At 52.1% G+C, this 25740-nt stretch overlaps 10 protein-coding genes across 10 annotated transcripts; 3 read left to right on the top strand and 7 right to left on the bottom strand.

Annotated features, from left to right (window-relative positions):
• Positions 1–181: 181 nt before the first annotated feature.
• Positions 182–713, top strand: M436DRAFT_60331 (uncharacterized protein; the record flags this gene model as incomplete). The annotated part of the gene is made up of 3 exons (XM_013575538.1): positions 182–319; positions 393–627; positions 670–713. The coding sequence occupies 3 exons, from the start codon at positions 182–184 to the stop codon at positions 711–713; spliced, it is 417 nt and encodes a 138-aa protein (XP_013430992.1).
• Positions 714–4802: 4089 nt separating this feature from the next.
• M436DRAFT_78250 (uncharacterized protein) lies at positions 4803–5509 on the bottom strand (the record flags this gene model as incomplete). Its single annotated transcript, XM_013575849.1, has 3 exons — positions 4803–4931; positions 5073–5238; positions 5295–5509. The coding sequence occupies 3 exons, from the start codon at positions 5507–5509 to the stop codon at positions 4803–4805; spliced, it is 510 nt and encodes a 169-aa protein (XP_013431303.1).
• A 995-nt stretch (positions 5510–6504) lies between these two features.
• Positions 6505–7424, bottom strand: M436DRAFT_60329 (proteasome core particle subunit alpha 1; the record flags this gene model as incomplete). Its single annotated transcript, XM_013575537.1, has 4 exons — positions 6505–6891; positions 6943–7250; positions 7308–7370; positions 7421–7424. The coding sequence occupies 4 exons, from the start codon at positions 7422–7424 to the stop codon at positions 6505–6507; spliced, it is 762 nt and encodes a 253-aa protein (XP_013430991.1).
• A 295-nt stretch (positions 7425–7719) lies between these two features.
• On the top strand, positions 7720–9454 carry M436DRAFT_69484 (uncharacterized protein; the record flags this gene model as incomplete). The annotated part of the gene is made up of 2 exons (XM_013575688.1): positions 7720–7961; positions 8116–9454. 2 exons carry the CDS (start codon positions 7720–7722, stop codon positions 9452–9454), a joined length of 1581 nt encoding a protein of 526 aa, XP_013431142.1.
• Positions 9455–10041: 587 nt separating this feature from the next.
• Positions 10042–12911, bottom strand: M436DRAFT_69483 (uncharacterized protein; the record flags this gene model as incomplete). The annotated part of the gene is made up of 2 exons (XM_013575687.1): positions 10042–12707; positions 12773–12911. 2 exons carry the CDS (start codon positions 12909–12911, stop codon positions 10042–10044), a joined length of 2805 nt encoding a protein of 934 aa, XP_013431141.1.
• Positions 12912–13602: 691 nt separating this feature from the next.
• M436DRAFT_69482 (uncharacterized protein) lies at positions 13603–15487 on the bottom strand (the record flags this gene model as incomplete). The annotated part of the gene is made up of 4 exons (XM_013575686.1): positions 13603–13912; positions 13966–15178; positions 15237–15278; positions 15439–15487. The coding sequence occupies 4 exons, from the start codon at positions 15485–15487 to the stop codon at positions 13603–13605; spliced, it is 1614 nt and encodes a 537-aa protein (XP_013431140.1).
• A 1962-nt stretch (positions 15488–17449) lies between these two features.
• On the bottom strand, positions 17450–18055 carry M436DRAFT_78246 (uncharacterized protein; the record flags this gene model as incomplete). Its single annotated transcript, XM_013575848.1, has 2 exons — positions 17450–17787; positions 17842–18055. 2 exons carry the CDS (start codon positions 18053–18055, stop codon positions 17450–17452), a joined length of 552 nt encoding a protein of 183 aa, XP_013431302.1.
• A 383-nt stretch (positions 18056–18438) lies between these two features.
• M436DRAFT_38230 (COQ7-domain-containing protein) lies at positions 18439–19200 on the bottom strand (the record flags this gene model as incomplete). The annotated part of the gene is made up of 2 exons (XM_013575320.1): positions 18439–18972; positions 19027–19200. 2 exons carry the CDS (start codon positions 19198–19200, stop codon positions 18439–18441), a joined length of 708 nt encoding a protein of 235 aa, XP_013430774.1.
• Positions 19201–19645: 445 nt separating this feature from the next.
• Positions 19646–21585, top strand: M436DRAFT_60324 (uncharacterized protein; the record flags this gene model as incomplete). Its single annotated transcript, XM_013575536.1, has 3 exons — positions 19646–19887; positions 19984–20696; positions 20747–21585. The coding sequence occupies 3 exons, from the start codon at positions 19646–19648 to the stop codon at positions 21583–21585; spliced, it is 1794 nt and encodes a 597-aa protein (XP_013430990.1).
• A 1154-nt stretch (positions 21586–22739) lies between these two features.
• On the bottom strand, positions 22740–25491 carry M436DRAFT_38839 (uncharacterized protein; the record flags this gene model as incomplete). Its single annotated transcript, XM_013575431.1, has 3 exons — positions 22740–24919; positions 24968–25310; positions 25366–25491. The coding sequence occupies 3 exons, from the start codon at positions 25489–25491 to the stop codon at positions 22740–22742; spliced, it is 2649 nt and encodes an 882-aa protein (XP_013430885.1).
• Positions 25492–25740: the final 249 nt, after the last annotated feature.

Genomic DNA, 25740 nt, shown 5'->3' with positions numbered 1-25740 from the left:
AAGGGCTGTGCATCGTGATAGCTTTTAATTCCGCCCGTATGTTGTCGTGAGATCGGAGTCGGGACGGAGTGGGAGTGGGAGTGACAGAATTTAGCACATGGGCACCACGGTAGTTTCACTTACAAGCAGACACGACCAATGATCAAAACTTACCACCATTCTACTGGTTATCCAGATCAACATGTCTAGTATGCAGATACCTGCAAACAGCGTCTGGAGTTCGATGAACTACACACCTCCACGCGGATCATGTAACCACAAGAACGGCATGATTTCCAACAAATGTCCTTGCCTTCGATTCATGCTGCATCCAGTCAAGGTAGGTCGTTCTTCTCACTGCTCACCACCATCCACTTCCCTTCGTTCATACCAACACACGGTGTCCCACACAGGCCGCTACCTCATTCGAGTGCGACGGCTGCGGCCACCATGCTTCCTACCACAACCTGGACAATCCTTCTGAAGACGCCATCCTAGCGAAATGGTCTGCACAGGAGAGAACAGCATCAAATCAGCAGCCACCAACCACCTCATCACGGAACAAACGCAAGCGCATCACGTCTCAGGCTCACGATGATGCTCAGTCCACAATAACCATCGCGGATGAAGCCCCGGAAGTCACTGCAGGTGCGTTTAATGCATTGAGGAACACCAACAACACGGTCCAAGCCTTTTCATCTCTCTTCAACACCAGAAACGCCAACCAAAGATGACAGCGCTTGGTCAAAATCTGGCTTTTTTTGCATGTCAACCAAACGATTGCGCCAAGGCTGTCTTTTCAGCTGGCTGTTGTGGTCAAGCTACACGGCTTTCTTCAACAGAACTAAATCTGTTTATCCCGGTGTCGCTTCCAATTCTTTCTGCACAGCATCTTTTTTCCTTCAGCCCCTTGGAGGTCAGCTCTGTTCTTTGACGCCATAGCTGCAACATCGGCTTCTTTCTGATCGGGCTTTGGCGATGGAAGCACTGACAGAAAACGGTTCGCAAGAACTCCCCCATCGAACCTTGGGCTTGGTGAAGTTGAGCTGGACATGTGTGGCAGGGCGCAACGTTAAGTAAGCCTGGTTCAAGGCATCGTATCCATCGATATGTCTTACGTTAGAGGTCAACAGAGCTTCTGGAAGAGTTCTTGACAGTTGACCCGGGAGATGGTTTGGGAAGTCCGACAGTGTCGGAATGACCGTTCATGGAAAGAGGGACTCGAGAATGTGGCTGGTAGCAGTCCAACATGGCGCGAGTGGCCGCTGTGAAGTCGAATGAGTACTCAGGCAACAGATGCTCTCTCAAACTCGGAATGGGATTCACTGAGTATAACCAGATGCACTCTCTACAGTAAATGGCCAACGGAAGCTTCTTATGTATTCGTGGTTCTACCCTGTCCTGACACACTCTCCCTGTGTGCTAAAGTTTGTAACGCGGTCAGCTGTAGAATTGCACAGTACTTTCGTTAAACGAGCAGTGTCCATTGGAAGATTGTGTGCTCAAGGCTCTCTTCGGTATTATTTCTAGCTTAGAACCCTTTGTGCCTTTTGATAGGCAGATCATCCTCTATACCCTCGCAGGAGAAGTGTGAGAGAAGCGTGCAGGTTACAAGTTTCAGCACACGAGGAGGACACTTTGATCGTCTTCCAACACACAGAAACTCAGCCATACCAAGCCTCGACTTCCCGATCCCAGTACCACGTTTATCGGCACATAGACTCTGAGTATCACATGCAATCTTGCGATCGCAAACAAGCCAGAGAAAACTTAAAACTCGACAGACTCTCAAGAACGGTTTCAATTCATGCCTGCTAACAGTAGAGCGTAAATCAATAAATATCAAACTTCGAACAAGCTATATAGCACTTGCAGTCTTGCAGCACGCATGTGCTTCCTCGAATGAACATGCACAGCAACGCATCTGCGGCTGCAGCGCCAAATTAGAATAGACGCAGGAAGTCACAGCAGGCCACGCATGGTGGCTTATCAGCATTCATCTTGCTTACTCTGCGCAAAAGCATCGCTCTTCGCCGACGATATCTCGCTGTCTCCGACGATCATTCGCTCTCTCCGACGATACTCGCTCTCCCCGAATGATATCAAACCTGCAAGTCCGTGAAGCACTCAAAAGGAAAAAGGAAGTGCAAAAGCCACCGTCTCTACTGCATATCTCAAAAGGGTAATCAAACAGCGAGGTGCGCACCATATTCCAAACTAAGCGCGGGAACGACACGTGGGAAAGAAGTGGCTGATCATCGCAGCCACAAAAAACGACGAGAGGAAATATTAGCCGACCGGAGTTGAGGTGAAGCAAAACTTCATAGAACATCTCTCCTCTTTGCTTGACTTTGCTGTTCAGTCAAAGGGCGTCGAACGGAATGTGGAGGTTCCGAGATAGAGGGGAAGAGGTACACTATCAAAACATGTGGCAGTGCGATACATGGGTACGAGAAATGACACCAGTCGACAGCCTTGCTCCCCACCAATCATATATGAGGATAGGGCAAGGTACCGGAGAGTTTTTGACTTGACTCCGGTGGGGTGCATGTGGTGGGTGAACACGAATCTGTGCAAAAAGCTTCCTGCACACCTTGATCCTTGTCGGTGTTGTTTTTCTGCCACGTGAATAGTGACGAAAGACGAACTATGAAGATCCGGTTCGAGGATTCCGAGGAGGGTTTGAGTTCACGAACATCATTCGTGAGGATTGAGGGGGGAGGTACTTCGTATTTACTTGGTCGTGTCTTCTTGGGAGAACCGAGCGACGGTGATGGCGAGATGCGAGAGGTTCGGTTTCGGGATCGAGAGACGCAACTTGTTCTTCGATGTGATCGGGAGATTGCAAGGGTTGTGACTGTTTGCGAGCCATGGGGTGATGAGGCTCTGTTGGTGAACTTCTTGGGTCCGCCAATGGTGATTCGCCGTCATCGATCCTGCTTGTATGCTGTGCAGTGTCATACGAGGTACGGCGAAAGCTTCTTCCTATCTGATCTCACGTGGCCTTTGCGAGGTGAACCTTCATGTCCCTGTTCTTGATCGTTTGTCTTGAGATCTGTCAGACTGATGCCGTTCTCTGGACCTGAGAGGGGTAAGGTATGGATGTTGCGGCTGAGTCACGACGGCTCGAGGGCTAGCAGCATGGTCTCTGTGATTGGCTCCATGCTATCATTGGTATAACAGTTAGTGTATCGCAAGGAGTTGATAGTGTAGGTGCGGTGTGCGTCATGATTCCGCCAATTTGCAGTCCAGTAGTCCAAGTGCTAGTGTGCTCGGGGTGCTGCAGTGACGAATGAATTTCTTAGTTATTAGATGATGAATGTTTATCAGTGCCTTGCGATGGTGATCTAGACTTGGATGGAACAGCAACAGAACAGACTCGAATCACATCCGACGCTTGACACGGTGCAGCGTAAGAGTTTACTATGTTGCATAACAAGGGCATTCGGCCAACAACAACACTTACTACGGTTGTCACAAGCAGTGCTCGAAGCTCTCGTGAACCGTCGGAAGTGTTGTAGTCTGTACGGTCGAGTAGGCTTCGAAACTAGGCAAGGGTCAAGCGCATGAGGTTTTGGATCTCGAGCTAGCTATTTCTCCGCACGCATTCCGAGATGCTTTGAATGCGTCATAAGGATCGTTAGAATTACTCGTGACGCTTCATCTGAGACTGGCAAATTGTGATCAACTAAGCTTCAAGCGGACTGTCGCTCTTGGACCAATACCATGGAATGGGGATGTCGGACTCGGCCAAAGCCATATGACTTTTGCCCTGGAAATAATCACAAAAGCATGCTACACGCCGCGTTACTTCTGGATTGACCAACCGGACTTAGAAATCCACAGTGATTCTCGAGATTCGGATGGTATCCATCGAGATGCGGTGTTCAAAACGCTCTCTTTGGATACATCTCGAGGCTATAGAATACTGTGCTTTTTCAAAGCGAGCATTGCACTCTATGCCTTTGTAGGAGAGAGGAGTTTAGGGTACTAACCCAACTCTAAATCAGTTGCAAGCCTATCAGCTAGGCTTCCGCCATGTGTCAGTCCCTTAGAATCATGGCGCTCGTGATAAGGCTGTGTACGTCAGATGGGCATGTGAATCAGTTTTCCAGATGAGTCAACCTTATGATAGTGATCTCTATTCCATTGGGATTCTTCTGTCTAGATGGATGAACTTGAGCGTGCAATTGAGAAATCTCTTATTGGTGTCTGAGTCAGATCACGAGATGAGGTGTAATTATACATGAGCAGAGCGCGAATTACTTCCCGAGCTGGTAGTCGTATGAGCAACAGCAGTCTGCAGGAGATGAGGTTACTGATCCTTCGTCTCTTGGTACCCCACGTTTCCCATCTCGCACTTCACCTCATCTCATCCATGTTCCATTTCCGCTGTCCCTATCTTGTGAGGGACCTCAGGGCTTCTTTCAAAAACGCCATGTTCCGGGAGTAAGGTATATCGATCGGACCGTTGTTACCATTCTTCGAAATAAGGCAATGGTGATTACATCAGTGGTGAGGTCGGCGTTCGGTGAGTGGGAGACGGAGTCGCCGAGAGGCTTGAGCCTAAGTTGACGGATCTGTCCGAGTGGTCCGCACGTGCAAACGACTTGGCGCAAAGGCGGTAAAGGCCGGTTTGGGCGCCAGCTGGCTGCCGTTGGTGTCGGTCCTGTCAAGGCCAGAAGAGTTCCGCAAGTTTCCCACTCTTGAGTCGACCGCTCCTCAATTCCCGAAGCCTTGGGTTAACCATCGATCGGTAGTTGTTCCAAGAGTATTCGGTTGCTTGGTCGCTTGGTGCTGGTGGATCAAGTGATCAAATGCTATCATCGGCGGTTCCGTATGCTCTCTTCCATGGTGCTCCATGTCGGATCCTCAACAAGCCATTTCCCCTGGATGCTGTCCTGAGATCGTAGAGCTAGCTCTACCCGAGCTGGTGTCACCGATGCAAGTTCCTGCAAGGACAGTTGTGTCAGTTGAGTGTGATCATGCTAAAAATCCAGCCGCACGGTTCGGATCATGCACCCCCGGGATTCACGCAAAACAACGTTCAAGAAAACAGAAGCAAAAAGCAGTCGACGGAGCCGAAAACTTACTGCTCGCATAGTGTTGGTTATCTGTTGCAGCGCCGGCGTATGGATGGCTTGAGGTCGATTCGTTCCCAGTATGGCATTCCTCGAGTTGACCCATCGTAGTGCTGCGCTTGCTTTGAGGTATGTCTGCTGAATCTTGAATCGCCGAATGCTTGCATCGAGCATGACACTATTCTGACATCAGACTCGACTTCAACAACAACGGAGACGGTCCGAGAAACATACCGTTGAAGCTGGTCCTTCTCTCGTTCATAGTCACCATCCGGTTCCGGTCCTTGGCATTCGTATGGTTGAGCGAGGAGGGCGTGGGCTTCTTCGGCACATTGTCGAAGCACACAGTAGCCTTCCTCGTAGTAGTCCTCGGCTGAAGGGTTTGCTCTGATGTTTGCGATGTAGTGTTGTAGGTGTCTGAAATCAGAAAGAATCTCGGCGATACGCATGGCGCGTGCCTCGTTCACTGAGGCGATGCATGTCAGAAGGGAGGGGTCCGGATTGGTGGTAAAGGATGGTACGAGGGACATCTTACATCCGTCGGTCATTGAGCAGGGGAAGGATTGGTTCAGCTGTGGTGAGAAGATGGATCTGGACGGGCAGTGATCGACAGATATATAACGACCCTTACAGCTCAATGGATCTTTTTTCGGTTGCTGATGCTTGTGGATCCCGGAAAAGTATCTTTCATTGTCACACATATAAACGATGTCGATAATATGCGATTAGATCGGGCGTGGAGCAGAGAGAATGGAAAGGGTCAAGGCAGGGCAGGACAGGGCGTGCAGAAGCGAAGGAGAGGCTGTGGATGGATTGGGAGAGACGTTGATAAGTAATACACCAACAAGGGAAATGGTCGTCTTTGCAGCTATGAGCAAGCATGATCTGAACGGGGTTCACATCTAAAATGGCAGTTTTACGCCTGGGGGGGTGGACGGCCAAGACGTCACGAAGCTACCATGTATGAGAGGGCATGGGTCGACAGCTCATACGGAAACAGCCAAGGGTACGCACGCACACGTGTGGCAGATGCACGAGAGGACCTAGCGTAAGTTCTAAAGGCAGAGTCAGGTATCGGCGAGTCCTAAGGCTGGGTGGATTCAGAAAAGGCGTTCAGAGGAGCGTTCCAGTGGTAAAGGCGGGGGAGGTGGGCGCCACAAGTCAGAAGCTACCACAGCAGCCGGCCTGACCGGCACTTTGCGCACGAACAGAGCCACAGAAGAAAGCGTTTGGTGGAACGGAGAAGGAAATGATGCTACGATACGGAAGGGGAAAAACACAGCAGGATTCATGAGATGAGGCTACCGGCTGCTCTCTGCACGCTGGCGTGTGGACACCGAACCACGCTGCTAGCGGTGCCATGTGCAAGCGAATCAGCGAGAGCGATGGATGGCATACCATGTGATGGATTAGATGACGTCGTGAAGATAAAGGGTCATTATGCTCAGTCCTTCTCAGCAATCGACTGCAGACGCTCGTCGATTTGCTCTTCGCTCAGCGTGGTGAAGTCGGTTGTGGTGCCCTCTTTGCCATCGGCACGGGGACCACCGACGATGCCAATCTCAATCTCGCCCTTCTTGAAGTCGACGCTCAGCACTGTGCTGAGAGTGGTAATGGCGAGTTCAACGACCTCCTCCCAGCTGCCTTCTGCGCAGTTCTTGTTTCGCAGCTTCTTCTCGAGGTGGTTCATGGCTTCTTGTGCCTTGGGACCTGAAGAGGTGGCCTTGTAGCCGACGAAGTAACCAGCGGGATCGCACTTGTATAGCTGAGGGCCAAACTCAGAGTCGACCGAGATGAGCGTTGTGGCGACGCCCAGGGGTCTCATGTATGCCTGGACTAGGTTAGCACAGAGTCGCGAATGCACCGAGGGTGGCCGTCTCACTTTTTGTGTATAGACCTGCGAGATGTTTGCAAGGCGCTTGGCCAGAACATCACAGGGCATCTCGTAGCCGTTCTTGTATCTGAACTCGGCAGTCTCACCGCGCGCTCTCATGACCGAAGCTCTTGCATCTGCGATGGAACCAGTCATGACACAACCGACCGAAGGCGATAGTCTGTGGATGTACGAGACGGACGAGGGGTCGATGAGCTTGTCGGGGACCTTCTTTTGCGAGATGACTACTGCACAGTCCTTGCCGCGGACGCCAACGGAGGTGATGTTTGCTGCGGTGATGGCCTTGAATGCATATTCTATGGAATGTAAGTTGGGGATTGCGCTGAGAGAAGGCCATGGGCGGGATCACGCACCGACTTGGTAGAGACGGCCTTGGTCCGAGAAGATGGTGATGTGTCTGTCGTAGCCTGCGCTGCCTGTTGCGGGAGTTAGCTATGCCGAGCATTCGAACCAAGGCGAAACTCACTCATGATGGGCAACCGAGATGTGTATTGAGATTAGGCGTGTGCAAACTCGAGATGAAGCAAGCCGCGAAGACGGATAGACGAGGCGATGGACGGGCGATGAGCGATGGAGATGTGGTGATAGTGAAGCTCTCTACAGCACTACAGTGCGCGTTTGCCCGATCGTCATGGCGAGCTCGCAGCGAAACAGACAACCCTTGGCACTCCCGCGCGCCTTCCCCGGATCGTGCTGGACTTCCGCATATTTTTTGTTCCTTCTTTTTTTGGTCTTGCATGTGATTGATCTCTTGCAACAGCAATCATGACCGAACAACACGTGCCTGCCTGGAAAAGACTCGGTCTGAGTCTGACAAACGCAAAAGACACGGCTCCGCTGCCCGCTTCCCCTGCTACCTCGAGCAAACGCTCCAGAGACGATGCCGATACTCCCAAGGGCTTCAAGAAGCAGAGACTCGAGAATGGAGTCAATCAATCTAGTCCTGCGCCAAAGCAGCTGCAGCCCTCGTCAGTAGCTTCGATATCCAGTCCAATGCCCTCCAAATTGTATGCTTTTCCATTCTGTTTTTCTCTTTCCGCAAATCTCCTTCAGTTCTCGTCCATGAATTGCTCTATCCTATGAAGCCTATGCTTTCTGTGACCTGTACCTCGACCAACTCGGATCGCCAGTATGTTCCACAAACGCTAACACCATCTGTAGACGGGCGTCGCCTGAAAAGTCCATCTTAGCCACACCGAACAGTAAGCAAGGCCGTCGCAAGTCTGTCGTCTTCTCCAACGACACCAAAACCCAAGACGGAGATAGTGCGCAGACCTACTTCCAAGCCTGGGCCAACGACGAACTAGATTACTACGCTGAGAAAGCTGCCGCTCACGACGCCGCCGAAGCAGCAAAGGCTGCCGAGAACAACAACAAGAAACTTGAAGATACTGTGTCGCTTCACCCCCCGGAAGTTGCCCAGGAGTCTGAAGTGACGCCCCAGAAAGCGACCAAGGAAGAAAAGAAAAAGTCAAAGAAAGAGAAGAAAGCAGAGCGAGCAGCAGAGCACATGACAAACAACAACAACACGGCGCAAACCATCTCTGACCCAGCGGTCCCCATTGTCAAGAAACAAAAAGTCCGCACGCCAAAGGACAACGCCGACAAACCTGTGCCCGACTACGTCCGCTATCTGGAACAATACCACACCGATAGATCCTCTTGGAAGTTCAACAAGTCCAAACAGAACGACGTGCTTAAGAACGTCTGGAACATCTACCGCATCCCTCCTTCTTGCAACGACGCCCTTGTGGAATATCTCGACGGATTACAAGGAGTAGCCGCCCGCCAACGTCTACGTCAAGCAGCTCAATCCGCAAACATCGACATCGTCTCCTTCATCCGCACCGAGATTCCAGAAGTCAAGGACGAACCCATGGAGACCGCAGAGGCCAGAAAGACTGCCTACGACTCTGCTCTTGAGAGACAGAAGGAGATTTTGCGCAAGAACGGTATCGATCCCGAGCCTGAGAAGACCAAAACCATACAGGAACAGAAAGATTACGATGAGCGTGTGCAGTTGGTCTGGAATACCATGAGCAAGGGCGAGCCCCAGGCAGTCGCAAGAGTGGCACCCATCGCCAAGGAGGAACCCAAGGTCATCCTCTCCATGCGCAAGAAGAGAAAGTCAAGGACCGATGTCTCTAGCAGCGAGAGCAGTGACAGCGACAGCAGCGACAGTGATAGCGATAGTGACTCGGACAGCGGCAGCAGCAGCAGCAGCAGCAGCAGCAGCAGCGAAGACGAGAAACCCGCAGCAAAGAAGGCAAAGATCGCAAAACTCGAGGCTCAGCTCGCAGACGCAAAGATCGCAAAACTCAAGGCCAAACTTGCAAAGGTCAAGGCTACAAAGGCAAAGGCCAAAAAGTCCAAGAAGTCCAAGGCTAGTTCTGATTCTTCGGAGAGCGAGTCGGACTCATCATCAAGCTCAGGCTCAGACTCGGATTCCGGCTCCTCGTCATCGTCCGAGGAGTCTTCGAGTGACTCGGACAGCGACTGAGGGACCATTTTACACCTCACAATCCCACTGTTGGCCCCCAAATCACACCTTTGAGTTCCTTTGCTTCACGATCCTCCACGGTGCGCGAAACCAATTCGAACCGGAGTACTTTCTTCTTGAAACCTCACCGAACACAATCCGACACCTTGCGACAACTTCAATCTCGCTCGTGGCTAAACACTTGTTGCAACGCATGAGATCAAGCGTCTTGGCTATGAGCACTCTCTTCTCAGATTCAATCTTCCTCACTCTGGATATCTGCTCACGGAGATGCCTCGAACTTCAGATCCATACACTGACCTAATGAATATAAATATATCTGCGGTGGTTATGCAAATCAGGATAGAAGAGGGTTAGAGATATAAAAGAAACCAACCATTTTCGCGATGCTCACCGTACAAATTATTCTCTCAAGTACCATAACACGTGAATTCATCAAAAAATGAGTCTTTTGCTTCTGAGATCATGTTCTTTCGATTCAAGGTAAGCCACTACCTAAGAGCACAAATGTAAACCAGCATACGCTTATCCTCCCTCTGCCGTCAAAACTCCGATTTTGCAAACATGGGAAAAACTCACAAAGGGCATCAGCCTTCCTTGGATGTTGCTCCGCCATTAGCCTCGACCTCGTCTCTGGTTCTCTTGACCCTCTCCCTTTCTTTGCCCTTGCCCTTCTCCCTCTCACCTCCCTCCTTCTCCCTCTCCTGCTGCTGCTGCTGCTGCTGTCTCCTCTTCGCCGCACCACCATGACCATGATGTCCATGACCCTTCCTCACAGGCGCATAAACATCGTTGAAATTCATAACCACGCCCAAAAACCTCATATCCACATCCGGCTGATACGCAAGATCACCGAGCAGAATATTAACTCTGGCTCTAAAATCCGTAGCTAGAGTCTGCAATCGTTGACGCAAAGAGGTCAGGATAGCAGTTTCATCTGCAGCAGAGGTGTTGGAGGAAAAGGGGAGTAAAGGCGGAATAGGTGAATCGTTGTCTTCGCGGTCGTTGTGGCGGCGAGAGGAGGTGCGGTTGTGGTCGTCTTTTTCAGTGACGCCCCATGTGCCTGCTGCTGTCCTTGTTTCGATTTTGGCGGCTAGATCCTGGCGGCGGGTGAATTCGGCCACGGAGAAGGAGTATAGACTGTCCACGGCATCTTTATAGCTAAGCATAAGTTTCAGCAACTCATGCAACTGAGCCGTAAAGTCTGGCGCCGTCGAGGACGAAGCCTGAGAGCCTGAAGGGGCTAAAAGACCTTTGCGAGTGATGCTGCGGAGGTAGGCTCCATGCGCTGAGATCAAGTCATCGAGTGTAGCATCAGGTGTGCGCAGTGCCTTTTGCAGTCCATCCCAGCCAGCTTCAATGACTTCAAAGAGAATATAGTGTTGCAGTTGCGAAACAAAATGGATCATCTCTGCAATGCCGCCGCGTGCGTTCTTCCAGTCTGCATCCACTTTATCGCCGACAGCACCCAAGACGCCGCGAGCGCCGGTCATTGTGCGCCGCCATGTGCTGCCCAATGCGAATTCGACGCGCTTGACTCGCCAGAGGAAGTTGAAGACTTTGAGGTATTGTTTTGATGCCCAGGGGGTGACGATAACGTCGAGTGGAGAATCAACTCTGTATTCGAGTGTAAAAACATCCCAGCCAATTTCGCCGTGAGAGAGCTCGAGCATACGGGCGTCTAGTCGGCGAAGTACATCGGGAGAGTCGTATTGGGCGTTGCTGTTGCGGATGGCGTGCTCGAGCTGTGCAGTCAAAGTGTGTCGATACTGGCTGTTTGCCGGCCTGTCCAAATTCGAGGCCAGAGACTCCATAAGCAAGGCCACAAAGTCACCCTGGCCTAGCAAGAGATACTTCTTCAGTGCTGCCAGATGCTCAAACAACTTGAACTTGTCTTCCATGAGATGTATGAGACGAGCCATGGTGCCCTTGTATGCCGAGTCGATCGATGATTCAAGGGTGGCTGTGTCGCCATAGCGAAGCTCTCGCATAGAGCTCTTGCTATGATTCTCGACCCATGCCGAGTCACCGCAACCGTAGCGGATGAAGTTGAGTGACTTGCCGATCAGGTAGACTTTCTTTGCAAAATCCTGTGTGATGATGGTGGGTATCATGCTGTCTTTGAGGCGGTACTTGTCCTCCCAAACACTTGTTGCACCACCACGACGAGGATCCGAGTCCATATCAGCATCGCGGTTTTGGTAGACGAAGAACTCCAGGAAGGGATCTTCAAGCTCGCCGTCATAGATCCAGTGTTGAAGCATAGTATAGAAAGGCCGAGTGACGTGGATCAACAGTCGTTCGGCGAAGGTGTACACAAAGGGGTCGCCATGTGACGAGGCATAAGAGTGGATGAGCGATATCAACTCGCCTCCCTTCTTCTCTTTTGCTTCTTCGACCATCATACTCATGAGCCTCAAGCCCATGGTCGCCTCACGAGTCCAAACAACACATCGTTTCAACGTCACACCAGCCTTTCCCAGACCCAAATTGCCAGGCGATTCTTGTAATTGAGTCAAAGCTCTTCTGATTTGAGCTTCGAGAGTCGCGACCAAACCAAGGTAGGCTCTCAGCTCGACGCCAATCGCAGAGCGCAAACTTTGGCCCACCAGACCACCCTCGGAAGACTCAACAAAGGCTGATAGACTTCGATATAGAAGCGAAGGCTCGGCGAGTGTGTGGAGCAAACTGATGATGGGCACGGGTAATGTTGAGGGGAGTTTGAGCGAGGAGTCGGAGAAGGCAAGATTGGTCGATGAGAGACCCTGTAGTGTAAATGGCAAGTCGCGAAGCAATTGAGCTTCTGACGGTGCGTCCTGTGGATTCGCAGAGGCCGATGGTTCTGGCGAAGCTACTACTGAACGTGTTGATGCGCGTAAGGGCATTCTTTCTCTTGTTTGTGGCAGACGCAAAGGCTCTGGATCGTCGGGATCGGGTACTCTGGGTAGACCATTGCGGGAGAAGGCATCATTGAAGGCTGGAGCGTCACTGCTCTGTTGTCGCAAGGCAGGTTGAGGGCGGGGTGTCGGTGAGGGAGCAGCATCCAGTGCCTCAGGCTCCGAACGCGACAGTCGATATAAAAAGTATAGAATAGCCCATTTACGGTCGAGCACAGGCTGGCTCAGCAGTCGCGAATAGAGGTTGGAGAAGTGGAGGGCTTTGTCCGGGCGGCTGTTCTCGTGTACCAGCTTTTGTCTGATCAGGTCGGCGGCGTGGTGCACATCGTCTGCTGCTGCCGAGGATGGTTGTTCATCTGCACATAGCAACCCAGTTAGCCCCAAGTGCCTGTTCAGCCTGCGAAGAACGGAGCGTGCCTGCCTAGTGTTTGTCTGGCTGCTTGCAATGCCTCATCGAAGCGCTGGTCTTCGAGTGCTTCATCGTCGTCCTGCCTCCAAGGTATCAATCGGAAGAGCAACTGTTGCAGCGCGTTATCCACGCGCTGCCCTCGATTTTCCATCGCTCATTGATGTGACAAGTTCGTTTCTCGTAGAATGTGCTATGTCCCAGACGCGGGTATGCATGCGGACGTGTTGTTTGTCCTTGGCGTTCAATACCATGACTTTCTCGCAATCCATACAACATCCTCGCCATGTGTTGAATCCTGTCCACACTTCGCTCTCACAACAACACGAGGGCGCAACTGGTGCTATACACATTCACAGTGGTCTCTAGACTAGAGATGTGACCAAAAAGAGCCTAGATCATGTTGCATCTCAATGGATACGATCCTATCCTCGAGAACATTATGCATTGTTAAAGCTATACGCGTCACAAACCTTCACACGGAAAAGTCGGGAAAATCATGTGAAACCAAGTGCTATTCGTGTATGATAAAGACTTCGATGATTACAAAAACTGAAGCAAAAGCAAATACCTATCCATACTACTCCAGTCCCACAGTTTACCAAACCCTTTGTGCGGCGTGACAACGCTCCCTTCGTGAAGAATGTACAAGTTGAATCGAAGGAGCTGTAATCTGGTGTTTGAGAGAATGTAGTGCGCCAACCCCTGTTAGAGCCTTACGCCTGTGCCTGCTTTCTTTTGCCTGAGCCATTACATGCTGTCGCTGGACTTTGCCTTGCTGCGCCAGTCATGCCTTTTAAACGCCCCTGTACCACTCACTTCTGGCTGTCGCATATAACGCCAGATCACCGTCTTTGCATGTTGGCCTGCGATGGCACTCCCTGCTGCATGTGCGACATCTGCATGCCATAGGGGTTGCTGAATTGATGGGGCTCGCCAGCAATGTTCTGCATAGCCATGCCACTAATGCCCTGTGCTTGCGAGACAGGACAATCCTTGTGAGCGAGAAGCAGAGTCTTGAGTCCTACTATCTCCTCACGCAGTTGAGTGACGGTAGCGGCCAGCGCGTCGTTCTCAGTACTGAAAATCTCGACCTTCTGCTGAAGGTTGGCCAGCCACTGCTTCTTGCGCTGACGACACTTGAGTGCGGCAATTCTGTGATGCATGTCAGTACGTCTCAAGTCACACACTTCTTCGGCAAATCGTACCTGTTCCTTTCGAGGAAGTTCTTGCGTTTCTCTTCATCAGTCATCTTCTTGTTGTCGGGTCCTCTCTCCATGTCCATGTCGTCCATGTCCGAGTCTTCCTCATCCATAGACGGCATGCTAGTCTTCTGGCGCTTGTTGGACCCCTTAGGTTGGTCCTCGGCCTTGCGTCTACCATTGTTGGCGTTCTTGGTGTTGTTGTTCTTCTTTCCCTTGCCTCTGGTGGGCTTAACATCTTCGCCGTCGCTATCAGAGAAGTTGCCGTGCTCGTTCTGCGTTGACCCTGAAAGATTACTTGCGATAGAGTTCTTGTTGGCGCGGGCGGCCATGTTGCCCTGACCGTCGTGTCCTTGTTGGCCAAGTCCGCCAGGAAGGTGTGGAGGGTTGCCCATGTAGTTCATCTGAGGCTGTGACTGGGGTGGCGGGTATTGCTGGGGTTGATTACGGTTGTTGCCCCTGGCTTGTGCAAGCATGAAGAGACCGTTGGCTGCATCGTTGGCGTCGTGCTGCTCAAAGGTATCGTTCTGTTGCTGCTGACCGAAGCCCTTGCTGTCGAGGTTGGGTTGAATGTTGGGGTCAGCAGCGGCGGACGTAGGTGGCTGAGGCATGCTGAAGTTTCCGTTGACGTTGGTCTGGGAAGCGCGTGCATGCATGGCAGTACGGTGGAAGTCTAGAGTACCAGGAGTGGCGCCTCCACTCTGAATGGCGTTGAAAATGGCTTGCGAGTTGGGACTGGGTTGGGGGAACATAGACCCACCACCGCCAGGAGTCAGACCAGTCCTGAGGGAGGACTCGTTAGGGGTTGGGAAACTGCCGCCAAAGTGATGGTCGTTGCTGAAGTAGTCGTTGGACGACCCCGCGGGGCCGGTTAGCATTGCAGGGCTAAGAGGTCCTGAACGAAGAGAGCCGGGCCAACCTGGAGTGGTGCCGGGGTGGAGCGGAGCAGGCGACGTCAAACTGTTGACTCCGGGAAGTTGAGGCTTGCCAGGTGTCTCGGCGGTACCTCCAAAGGCGCTTTCGAAAGGGTTGGGTTCTTTGGTCAGGTGGGCGCTGTGAGCGGCGCTGAAATAGTCGTTGTCTCCGTTAGAGGCCTTGTTAGGAACGGGTGGAGGTGCAAGCGGCGCATTGGTCGAGGACGCGTTTGATTCTTTTGCGCCGTCACCAGATGCTTTAGTTTCTTCCGGCTGTCTGATGGAAGGTATGTTCTGCTTGATGTCTGCGACGGTATATCAATAGCCGATCTAAGTCACGACCCAATCAACAGTGACACATACCTTGACGCGAAGGAGATGGAGCTCTGTCTTGGCTCGAGGTATCTGTGATTGACGGGCGCGTCAGTTGATGAAATGATTTCGAGCGTCATGCATGCGCGTCATAAGAGAGGCAACCCCGACGTCAATGTCAGGTGGGATGACGATGATAGGTACCAACGACAACCCGTGGCAGACGACACTGATAAAATGGAGTGCTGCTTACCTTCTTGCTTCAACACGTCTTTGGTCTTTGATTCACTTGGAGAAGACATGTTTGTTGTTGTGATGGAAGATGAGATGGAAGTAGCGGCGAGGGACGATGACGTCGCGGTTTCTGCAGGCAGGTGCGATAGGCTGGCTGGGCAACTTTTGAGGGGAGGAGGTGTTTCTCCCGACTTTGAACTCTCAAACTGACAAGCCAGAATCTCCGACTTCAGTTCAAGAAAAGCAACTTCGAGAAAAACGATGTTCTATCGAATGGATTTGTCAGTTCCGGCCTTCAACATTAATATTCTTTGACACGAAGCGTTCGCGCGTGCGGCTCCGGCTGTCAGTCGGTTTTCCGTCCCCACTCGCGCCATCGCGTCGCAAACCGGCTCCTGTCACATTCGGTGGCAAAGAGACTTACCGACGATGAGATGAGATGTTTCACGGTCGACGGCGACGCGTAGATGATATCGTCTGTCGAGTCGTTGCCTGAGGATCTCTTGAATGAGGCTCTAGTTTGAAGATGCGTCGCGCTCCTTCAAAATCTAGTGACGCAATGTCCTTGTTCAATCGCGTAAAATCCAGGTGGGTTTCTTTCTCAGCGAAAGCTCCTCGAGTATTCAATCTCGCGGCGCGTGTACGAAAGAACACCGTTGGATTGCTGTATGGGTCAATTGATCGCTGCGGCGTATGCTTGTACAGGCGCGTTGCGTTCTTTGCTGTACCGCACGGTGCTGGTCGTCTTCTTCGATGATGTCGACAGTGACGCACAAGGCGCGAGGGAGACTGACGTTTTTGAGGTCCCAGGAATGGTGGGCCGCTGTGAGTCCACGTGATCTGACAGATTGGGGTTATGCTATCGAACGGGCGTCTTGCTTGATAATCGACGAGCCGTGTCCCACGGAGCCGAGGAAGAGATCTACCTTCTGACAGGATCGTCTTCTTTGACTGAGACCAGAGCTCAAATACATGACCATACAAGGTACAGCACCTAGGACCGAATGCCATACTTCTAACGAGCCAGAGCGACGAGATTCGGGGACTAGAAGGAAATAAAGGTATGCTCACGAAATGCGGTATGGGGACGTTCTCTATCAAGTCTCATCCAGCTTAGTATCGATCACTACTTCACCACCGATCGCCAGATCGAATGGGTGTACCACACTCATGTACCTGGTATCCGGTGCCAATGTTCTGACCGGAGGTTTCTCCTATGGTTTGAAGGAACAATACTCGCTCCCCGGGTGCTGCTCAAGTTTGCAGCTCCAACAAATATCACACGAAGACACAGAGCGACCTTCTTACTATGGAAATGCATGGTCATTTAACAGACCAGAGGTGCATCCAGGGAGAGCCGAGAGAGCACTACATCTCGGTGGATACTATCCTGTTCCTCGAAATGATTGTGCATTGTTATAGCTACACGCTTTACAACCCTCCGCACATGGGGAGGTCAGAGGTTGCAAGCTTCATATTCCGTACAGTGCTACAAGCGAGGCAGCCGAGTACAAGAAGACAGTGTCCATAATACTCGAGAGCTTAAGCTACAAGCTTCATGGTGTACAGTACCTATTCTGACAACTTCATGATACATTGCATTGCATTGGCACGGGCATTCCAAAACAGTCGTAAGATCTTTTTGACCTGTTCACACAGAAAATTGGAGCAGAGGAAGCATGTGCCAACAGTTAACAAGGAAGGTATCATTACGAGACATGTAGGCAATGATGATATCTCGATGATAGAGTATGAGCAGCAGGAAACTACCTACTCTAAGAAGACCAGAAGTGCAGAGGAATAGGGGGACCTTTGGATGTGAAAGGCAAGAGCAACCAAGCAGCGCAGGAAGGAGCATATGGGCAACGCAGGAAACAGTCGTTAAGTATAGGAGGAAAGAGCCTGGGCAAAGGAGAAAAGCAGTCGCTAAGTAAAGCTGAAAGAGACAATGCAGGCGATGTGATAAATTTGACATGGTCGTAGCATCCGCGCATGCCTTTTTCGTGAATCTTGTTTTAGTCGAAGTCGATCTATTCATCGGATTCCAGTACGGTAAGCTCGGAGTCGCTACTGGCTTTGTGCGATGCAGACGGAGTGACTTCCTGTTGTTTTGCGGCAGAAGTGGCAGCCTCGGGTTCAGAGTCGCTTTCTTCTACCTCTAGAGGCCTGAGAACGGGACCATTGGCAGTGTAGTCGATTTGCTGGCCCGCGATGATTCTCGACGAGCGGATGCGGAGTGCTGTGGTTTTGGTGTTGTATTCGATGAGACGCGGATTTCCAGGTTGGAAAATGGCGAATCTCACGGTGAGCAAAAGTGCGTCCTCGTCGAGGGTTGGTTTGTGCTTGAGTGGATCGTAGACCACCCATACTAGTAGAGGTCAGTACGAGCGGGACGCGATCGTTCGTGCTCGAGTGCTCTTACGTTGTTTTCGTGAGCCCTTGCGAAGACACAGGTCATTGTATCTGCCCTTTCTAGGCTTGCGGGAGGGAGGTGAGTAGAACTTGAGCAGAGCCGTAGCATGCTTGACGCTGTCAGGGCATTCGACAAACTTGCGTACGAGCTTCTTCTTGAAGCCAAGCTCGCGTAAGTCTCTGGTAAGACATCGAGCACCCAGTCGACAGGTAAAGCAGGTCATGGTGATAGATGAGCAGGTGAGTGGTTGATGGACAGGATGTCGCGGATGTTTGGAGAAAAGACACACAGAGGAGGGTAAGGGTGGATTGGTATGAGAACGAGAACCAGATACGGTAGAGGTGATATTTGGTGGAAGGGGAAGTAGGAAAGACAGCGGGTTGTGAGTGAAACACGTCAAGCTGATATTAATCGAGCACAATGGAAGCTTACGACAATACTCGAAGCCCGACAACGATACTGCTCTCTATTGTGCATTGTCTCGGATGCTTACCATTGACGGTCTCAATAACCCGATTGAAGTGGACGTTGCCAAAATAATCTTGCGTTGCAGCGGGTGGCATTTTGATTCGTGAGATAACTTACAGACGGAGCTCCTCGACGCGATCAGACTTTCTCACTGACCCAGATGGCGGCACGACAGCCGCCCCGGATCACGTTCGTCAGAAGCTCGTATGGACGAGCCTCTTTTGCATCGTGCTCGACAGCGTGATCGAGATGCTCGAGCTCCTCGTCTCTGATCCTTCGGAGGTTTGAAAGCAACTCTGTCATCTCTTCGCCAGGCTCCTCTCCCCGTTCTTCCATGTTTTTCATCCAAGCCAAAAGCTCTCGCACCTGTGCATTGTAATGTTCACCGATTTCGGTCTCTACAGCTTCTGTGCAGGCCATGGCGGCCTCTCGGCCCAATATGGCGGTCGACCAGCCCAATGCGGTGGCAGCCAGACCCCATAGCGGAGTCATGGCTGTCGGACGGATGCGATGCTTGGGTATGATCTTGTTAAAATAGTTGTAGTGGCCGGCCTCTTGATCGTACATGTGCTTCATCAGGGGACGAAGATGTGGATGAGCTCTGACTAGGGGCGGAGTCTGAGCCTGGTATATGGCAACAGCAGCAAGCTCGCCAGTCTGATTTACACGGAGCTAAGAACAGTCAAGGTGGATTCATAAATCAGACAAAGCATGGATTCAGCGTACAGCAGCGTCTAGGAAGCGTTCTTGTTCGGCAGTCAGAGGACGCTTCCTCTTCCCTGAAGTGCCAGTCTCGATGGTCTCAGGCTTCGCTTCGGTACTCGGCGGAGCTGACGAAGTGGTGATATGTGCTAGCCGCTGCAGCGAGGCGACATGCAGCGAACAAGGCGACTTGGGCATGGCCCTACTGCATCGGCCTAGGTGACGGACCGACATATCGATTGTGATTATTTCTAGACAAGATGGCGCAGTTATCTCCTTTTCGAGTCTCTAGGCAGCTGAGGGCGACAAGTCAAGGGTGGCTTTGTGTATAGAAAGTGAAGCGACGATTATCGATGTCATCGATTCGAGGCACTTTTGGAGGTGCTTGGCGAGCTCCAGTTGAGGAAGTCGCAATTGTCTCGACGTTGCTTCACTTTGATCCATTCTCCCTCACCATCTTATTGTCGCACCATCTATTGTCCCCCAGCCACGCCAATTCTATCCCTTCCGACTCCACCGCGCCTTCCACTTCCAACTGCGACAACTTCACTCCTTCCCGTCGACTCTCAACCCTCGATACTCGAAACTTGCTCAACTTATAGCTCTCTCCCCTGAGTCACCTTCCAACCGCACAACCTCAACCATGTCCGACAACGAGCTTGATGCCGAGCTCCTCGCTCTTGCTGGTGACGACAGCTCCGACGACGAGAGATCCGACAACAGACAAGCCCAACCCTCATCCCCCTTCGAACATGCTGCCCTGTCGTCAGAGCCCGATCGCTCTCCCCCACGTCGCAGTCTCGCTCAAAAGCCAAAGTCGCGCTCATCTGCTGCTTCTGCTCCCCGCAGACGAAGAAAGGACGATTCTGAAGAAGAAGGTGAAGCGTAAGTCTACGTGCTTCCAGACACTTCTTCCCGACTTCTCTCCAACCTTCCTGCCTTGCCCTCCTGTACGCCTTCACGTACTGATTGCCATCTCAGCTCTGCAGCCTCGTCTCCCCGATCACTGGGCTCAGCTGCCATGGACGAATCAGACTCGGAAGACGGCGTCGACTTCGACCAGGAAGCTCCTCTGTATCCCATCGAGGGCAAGTTCCGCTCTGAGGCTGATCGCGCTGAAGTCATGGCTATGACAGAAATCCGTCGAGAAGAAATCCTGGCAGAACGTGCCGCAGAGGTCGAAAGAAGGGTTCAGGACTTGCAACTCAAAAAGATCCTGCAACAACGCAAGAGAGAGCAAGCTGGCGCCGATAAGAGGAAGCGCAAGGCTGCTGCTGCCAACTTGGACGATGACGACCAGCGTAAGAGCAGCAGGCCAAAGGTCAAGGCCAGCGGTCCTCTGGAAGCCTACAAGAGGGAACGTGAAATGAAAGGTCAACAACGAAACCGCGGCGACGAGCGCAGAAGAGACCGCTCTCCTTCAAGAGACGATATGGATTCCGACAGAGACGCCGAGGGTGACAGCGAGGTTGAGTGGGATGAGAAGCCTCGCGCTGCCGCTGCTGCTGCTGCGCGCGACGATGCTCCTGCAGCACTGCGCGACTTTGAGCGTGCTCGCATCGGCCGTACCAACTTCGCCAGAGTCTGCTTCTACCCAACTTTCGAGACAAGCGTTAGAAACTGCTACGCTCGTGTAAGCATCGGCGTCAACCGCGACACTGGAGCACCACAATACCGCATGGCTCAGATCAAGAGTGGGTCATGACAGCTATGATATGCATCGGGACATTGCTAATCCTTCTAGGTTTTACTTCAGGCAAGCCTTACCAGATGGAAGGTCTGAACGGCAAGCCCTTCGTCACCGATCAATATGCAGTTGTCGCCCATGGCAAGGCCGAGAAGGAGTGGCCCTTCATCGCCTGTTCCGACTCAAGCTTCACCGAAGCCGAATTCGAACGATTCAAAGCCGCTCAGTCCGCCGATTCCTTGCGCCTGCCCTCTAAGAAAGCGCTGGTCGCAAAGCTTGACGACATCCACTCCCTCCTCGAATACCAGTGGACCGACGAAGACATCCAGAGAAAGATCAACCGCACAAACGCTCTACAAGCCAAGTTCGCCAACTACGGCCGCGAGAAGATCGAGAAGCGACGTGAGGAAGCTGCATCCCGTGGCGACGACACCACAGTCGCCAAGTGCGATGCCGAGCTCGCGGCCCTGGGATCCGGCAGCGGCGCAGCCAAAGCAGCACAAGCGGCCGCCAACGCAGCAAAGCAAAACGGCAAACTCGCACAACAGGAACGTCTGGCTGCACTCAACCGTGCGAACCGCAAGGCCAATAGCGAAGACGTGCGCAAAGCACAGTTGGCGGAGAAGCGTGTTCTGCAGAAGGCCAGAGAAGAGGCTGCAGCAAAGGCACGTCGTGAAGCTGAAGCCGCTAAGGAGAAGCTGTTGGCGGTTCCTGATGATCTGTTTGGCGATGCCAGCGATATCAGCAGAACAGGCACACCAGCAAACGGCACGTCTGGCACGAGTACACCCATCAACGAGAAGCTGAAGAAGACGACGTTGGGAGGGTTCAAGAAGAAGCCCAAGGATGAAGATATCATTGCCGACATGGACTTGGGTATCGATATCGACATTTGAGAGAAAAGTACCGCACGTTGAACAGGAGACGGAGGCATGGTACAACAGGCGCTTTGGGAATAATCTAACCAGCAAGTTCTTCTCAAAGGAACAGAACCTCTTTCTTGTTCAAATCCCGTAGATATCTTTGAACCACAAAACGAAGCTATGAAAAGATATTGCCATGAGAACTTCCACTCTATATCAATCATCACCCCTGCGTCCTGCCTCGAATGCCTCTCTTCCTCTTCCTCGCCGTCCGCTCCTCCCCTTACTGCCAAACTCCACTGTAGCTACGCTCTTGGAACTTTCCAAGCTTCTGATTTCTTTTACCTTTTTTTTTGTTGTTTTGTTCTTCCCCTCTCAATGCAACGCCTTTGCATCTTCCTGGGCCCTCGTGACTCAATCTTTGTTTCTACTACCCGCTTACTCCAAGGAGGTATGCTGACTATCCTTTGTAGAGGGATCAATCACCCTTCTAGGTATTTGTCATGACTTAATCGTCGCAACATGTCGATCTCCCTGGAGCCTGGGGTGGAGAAACAATGTGGTTAAGAGTGGTCAATTCAGATAAATGTCGCAAATCCAAGATATCGAGTTGTAGGACCGCCCTAAGAGGCAGTAATGCACGAGACTTGATTTTTTCATCGTATTCTAGTGTATATTGGCTACATCATGCTGTTGTACAGAACCCATAGTGTGCTATGGTCGAGACATACAGATTGGAAAATTATTCTGAGCAGGGTCATACCACATACCATCCGACTTGGCCGCACAGAAAACTCGATTCGCATGTCAGCCTCATCACAAAATTACCTTTACCCCAAGACACAAACCATTGTTTACGACACAATATAGCACAGCAAAGCAATGACAGGCATCAGAAAGTCATTGAAAAAAGAGATTAGGAGAAAAAAAAACTACCTGCACTAGGTAACACGCATTGGCTGTAAAGGAAAGTCCGTTGTCTGTTGTCCCTTACGCCCATGTTCCATCAAAGCAGAACCCTTGTCCTTAGAGAGTGACCCCAAATTTCCACACTGTCCCAGCAATTTCATAGCAGCCGAAAAGGAAAAGAACAAAGGAAAAAGGAAAAGAAAAGCCAAGCAGAGAGCCAATCGTTTGAGCAAAAAAGTTGCTGCTCACAGGTCTAGAAGAAAACTGCCGCTTGCTTTTTACTTCATCGATGCAACGGTCTCTTGGTCGCTGGCGTCAAGAATGTCGTAATCATCATCAGTAAGGAAACCATCATCCTCGGTCTCGTCCTCGTCTTCGTTGGCGCTGAGCACTTCGAGGTCATCGCTAATGTCTTCGAAGCCCTCGTCGTCACTGGCAACACTGTCAGCAACCTCAGAGGTCTGGGAGGCCTGTTCGGTCTTGTCGTGTGCCTTCTTGCTCATGCCCGAACCGCTGAAGGATTGGTAGGTTGAGCTGGTGGGGCTCTCCTTGTCCAGGGTAGGGAAAACCATTTGGCTGCCCTTCAACTCCTCCTCGCCATGCTCTGACTCGGGAACTTCGACCTTAACCTCGGCTGGGGTCTTGGTGACTTCGGTCGTCTGTTCACTGGCGGACTTCTGAGCCTCTTGCGAGACAGCGTTTGATGCAGCAGCGGAGACTGCGTTAGTCTGGTCAAGGTGTGTCTTTAGAGCGTTCATGCGCTCCTTGTACAGAGCATAGTAGCTTTGTGCCTGAGACGAAGACTGAACACTGGCAGCAGAACGAGGCACAGCTGCAGTTTCAGTGGCCATCGATGGTGCTTGTCTGACTTCAATGTCACACCAGAGTTTGTGGCCAAAAGGCGTACCATCAGCAGACTTGAGACGCCAGTAGCTGATGCACTTTCCTTCGCGAGCAGGAGCCTTCATCATCACAGTAAAGGGGAACTGCTCACCAGGCAAAACTTCACGACCGACAACGTTGCTCTCGCTAGCCTCGGCGCCGGCGGCGACACGGGTGTTGTCGATGTTGAGCATGTTGTCACCACCAACGAAGCGGACACTGCATCCGGCAGGCCAAGAGAGGGGCCCGGGGTTGCGGAGAACCCAAGATTGAACGAATCGAGCATTAGGAGCAATGACGGTGCCGTCAGGGACACGGTCACCGACGAAGACGGCCTCGGGCAGACGTGTAGGAGTCTTGGGCTTGAGAGTCGCCACAACTGGCTCAGAGATCGGTGTCTTCTCCTCGACCTTCTTCTCGTCCAACACCTTCTCCTCGGGCTGAGGCGACGGCTTAATGTCAGCGACAGTCTTGACTGGAGCAGTGACATTGGTTGACTGCCTGCGGCTAGACATGACAGGAGTGTTCATGTTGCGAGAAGGGTCACGGTCGCCGAGCTTGCGCACTCCATGCTGAGTCTCGCTCTCGGTCGAGATAGTCAAGTGGTTGACAGGGGTCTTGAACTTGACCAGAGGATGAGTCTTGTTGTGGAAAGCAGTAGGCAAAGCCTCGCAATTCTGGCAGAAGTCTGTGTCGTGGCAGACGACGCACTTGTAGCGCACGCCGTGAATGTAAGACTGCTGCGAGTTGCCCTTGCAAAGAGGACCGTCGCAATAGATGCCATGGTGAGTAACGGACGAGGTGGGACGGCCCTTGAACTGCTCGTAGATGGCGGCGAAGCGGTGACGAGGGTGAGTGTGACGAGCGTTCTTGTGGCACTCGCTGCAGTAGTCAAAGTCAGGGCAGTCGAAGCACTTGTGGCGCACACCATGAATCATCTTGTCGCAACCATCGCAGATGGCGGTGTGTCTAAAGTTGCGGCCAGCGGGAAGAAGAGCCTCTTGGGCGAGGGAGAGGGCAGCACCATCGATGGCAGGTTTGAAGTGGTGAGCAGGGTGATGACCGTGTGTGTTGAGCATGTGGCAGCTCAAGCAAAGGTCGTAGTCGTCACATTGCACACACGTGACGAAGTCGTGGTCAGGAAGGGTCACGACACAAGCATTGCAAGTGCGGGACGACTCGGACAAGGTCTTGATGTCGTTGGTGAAAGCTTCAGGGACTTCCTTGACAGTATCAGGCTTGGGTGAAGGTGCAGGTGCAGGAGCAGATGCAGTGGACGTCTTAGGCTTGGGAGCAACGCGCTCGGTGGTACTGCTGACAAGCTTGCCATCTTGGATGGAGCGCTTAACCAACCAGTGACCTTCTCCGAGGCAGGTGGTGCCCTGCTCGATGCAGGTCTCACAGAGATCGTAGTCGCCACCTTCGCAGGTGCCACAATGGTAGTGAGTGTTGTACATGATCTTATCGCAAGCGTTGCAGAAGATAGTCCATGGTCCCTTGGTGACATGTGCTGACTGTGCAACACGGAGTGGCAGGACGTGTTTGGGACCCTGAGCGGTCGAGTTTGATGTGAAGTCTGACATGTCAGTGTTTATAGGATTGGTGGCCGTGGCATTCGACTTACCAAAGGGACGAGGGAGAGGAGCTTCAATGTCCGTCTTCTTCATAGAGCCGAGTGCCTCACGGAACTCGAAGATGCCAGGACCAATAGAGTGCTGGTCAAGGGCGGTGGCAGTCCTGTCAGCAGCGGCAGAGGACGAGGGAGCGATAGATGGCTCCGAAGCAGGAGCATCGACCTTGGGGGCAGAAGCTCTCAGCTTGAGCTTCAGCTTGGCCTTGGCAGCACGGATGAGAGTCTTGAAGACAGCAGGGTTGGACTCGTCGAGAACGACATAGCCGGCAGCCGAGTCGGAATAGCGCTCGAAGATCACAGCCTGGTCAGGGGCGATGCAGAGAAGGTTGCGGAGCTGTGAGAGAGTCAGCCAAGATGCACACCTTCATGTGACGATAAGCCGACGGTACCTTGATAGGAAGCGTGTTTGCACCCAGGTCCTTGAGGGGCAACTTGAGTCTCTTGATAGAATCGTCGAACGAGATCTTGATGGTGATGAGTGTGTCCTCATTCACGAGGCCTGCAGTTGAAGGCATGTCGAGCGAGCGACTTGTGGGTGGCAGCCTAGTGACGTATAGCAGCCTCGGCTGGAGGCGATAAGTCGAGGGGCGGTGTGTGGTGAGAGTGATGAGATGTCGAGCTGTAGAGGAGATGTGCGCAGGAGAATGCCCACCTGTGATGGAAAGGAGATTATGTTTGAGGAGGAGAAGGAGATGATTGTCAGCGACGAGATGTCGTCTAGATGTGGAGGTGAGTGACTTGACGCGGGTTGGTTGGAAGACGCG

Source organism: Aureobasidium namibiae (genome assembly GCF_000721765.1).
Source record: "Aureobasidium namibiae CBS 147.97 unplaced genomic scaffold scaffold_2, whole genome shotgun sequence".
Taxonomy (NCBI): domain Eukaryota; kingdom Fungi; phylum Ascomycota; class Dothideomycetes; order Dothideales; family Saccotheciaceae; genus Aureobasidium; species Aureobasidium namibiae.
Note: the sequence above shows the minus strand (reverse complement) of the source record. Positions and strands in the feature narration are given on the sequence as shown.